Genomic DNA, 555 nt, shown 5'->3' with positions numbered 1-555 from the left:
AAAAAAAAAAAAAAAAAAAGAATCCTACAGACCAGTGTAATGCCCTCAGTCCTCTTGTACTTCCAGAGTACCTCGTCCATGCTTTCTTCTGTGTCATGCTTCTTTGTGCAGCAGAGCGGCTTACCCTGGGTCTCAATATGTCCCTGTTGGCATACCATATTTGGAGGTATCTGAGTAGACCAGTGATGTCTGGACCAGGACTCTATGACCCTACAACCACCATGAATGCAGATATTGTAGCATATTGTCAGAAAGCAGGATGGTGCTAATTAACTTTTTATCTCTTAGCATTCTTTTACTACTTCTATGGCACGATCTACATTTTGGTGAGCTCTTAGAACAGCACACGGAAGAATTAGTCCAGGTAAGTGCATGCAAAAAGCCACCAAGTGGAGGGATTCTATCTGACAAGATACTGTTTCCCAGAGTAGCCTACGGAATCTGATCAGTTACTTTAAAAAATGACTCCTTGTTTTTTAAAATGTTTCCACATTTTTTGTGTGTGTGGAAAGACAGTTTTCATATGTTATACTTGGATAAAGAATTTAAATGGAA

General features: G+C 39.5%; 1 protein-coding gene across 1 annotated transcript in view; it reads left to right on the top strand.

The window, feature by feature from the left end:
- LOC102502336 (protein cornichon homolog 1-like) overlaps positions 1-269 on the top strand; it is a 643-nt gene extending 374 nt beyond the window's left edge. Inside the window, exon 2 of the mRNA XM_014586654.1 lies at positions 31-269. Coding sequence (XP_014442140.1) covers positions 31-269 — 239 coding nt within the window. The remainder of the gene's footprint in view (positions 1-30) is intronic.
- Positions 270-555: the final 286 nt, after the last annotated feature.

This window comes from Tupaia chinensis, unplaced genomic scaffold (assembly GCF_000334495.1).
Source record: "Tupaia chinensis unplaced genomic scaffold, TupChi_1.0 Scaffold000155_1, whole genome shotgun sequence".
Lineage (NCBI taxonomy): Eukaryota > Metazoa > Chordata > Mammalia > Scandentia > Tupaiidae > Tupaia > Tupaia belangeri.
This window is presented reverse-complemented; position numbering and strand designations above follow the sequence as displayed.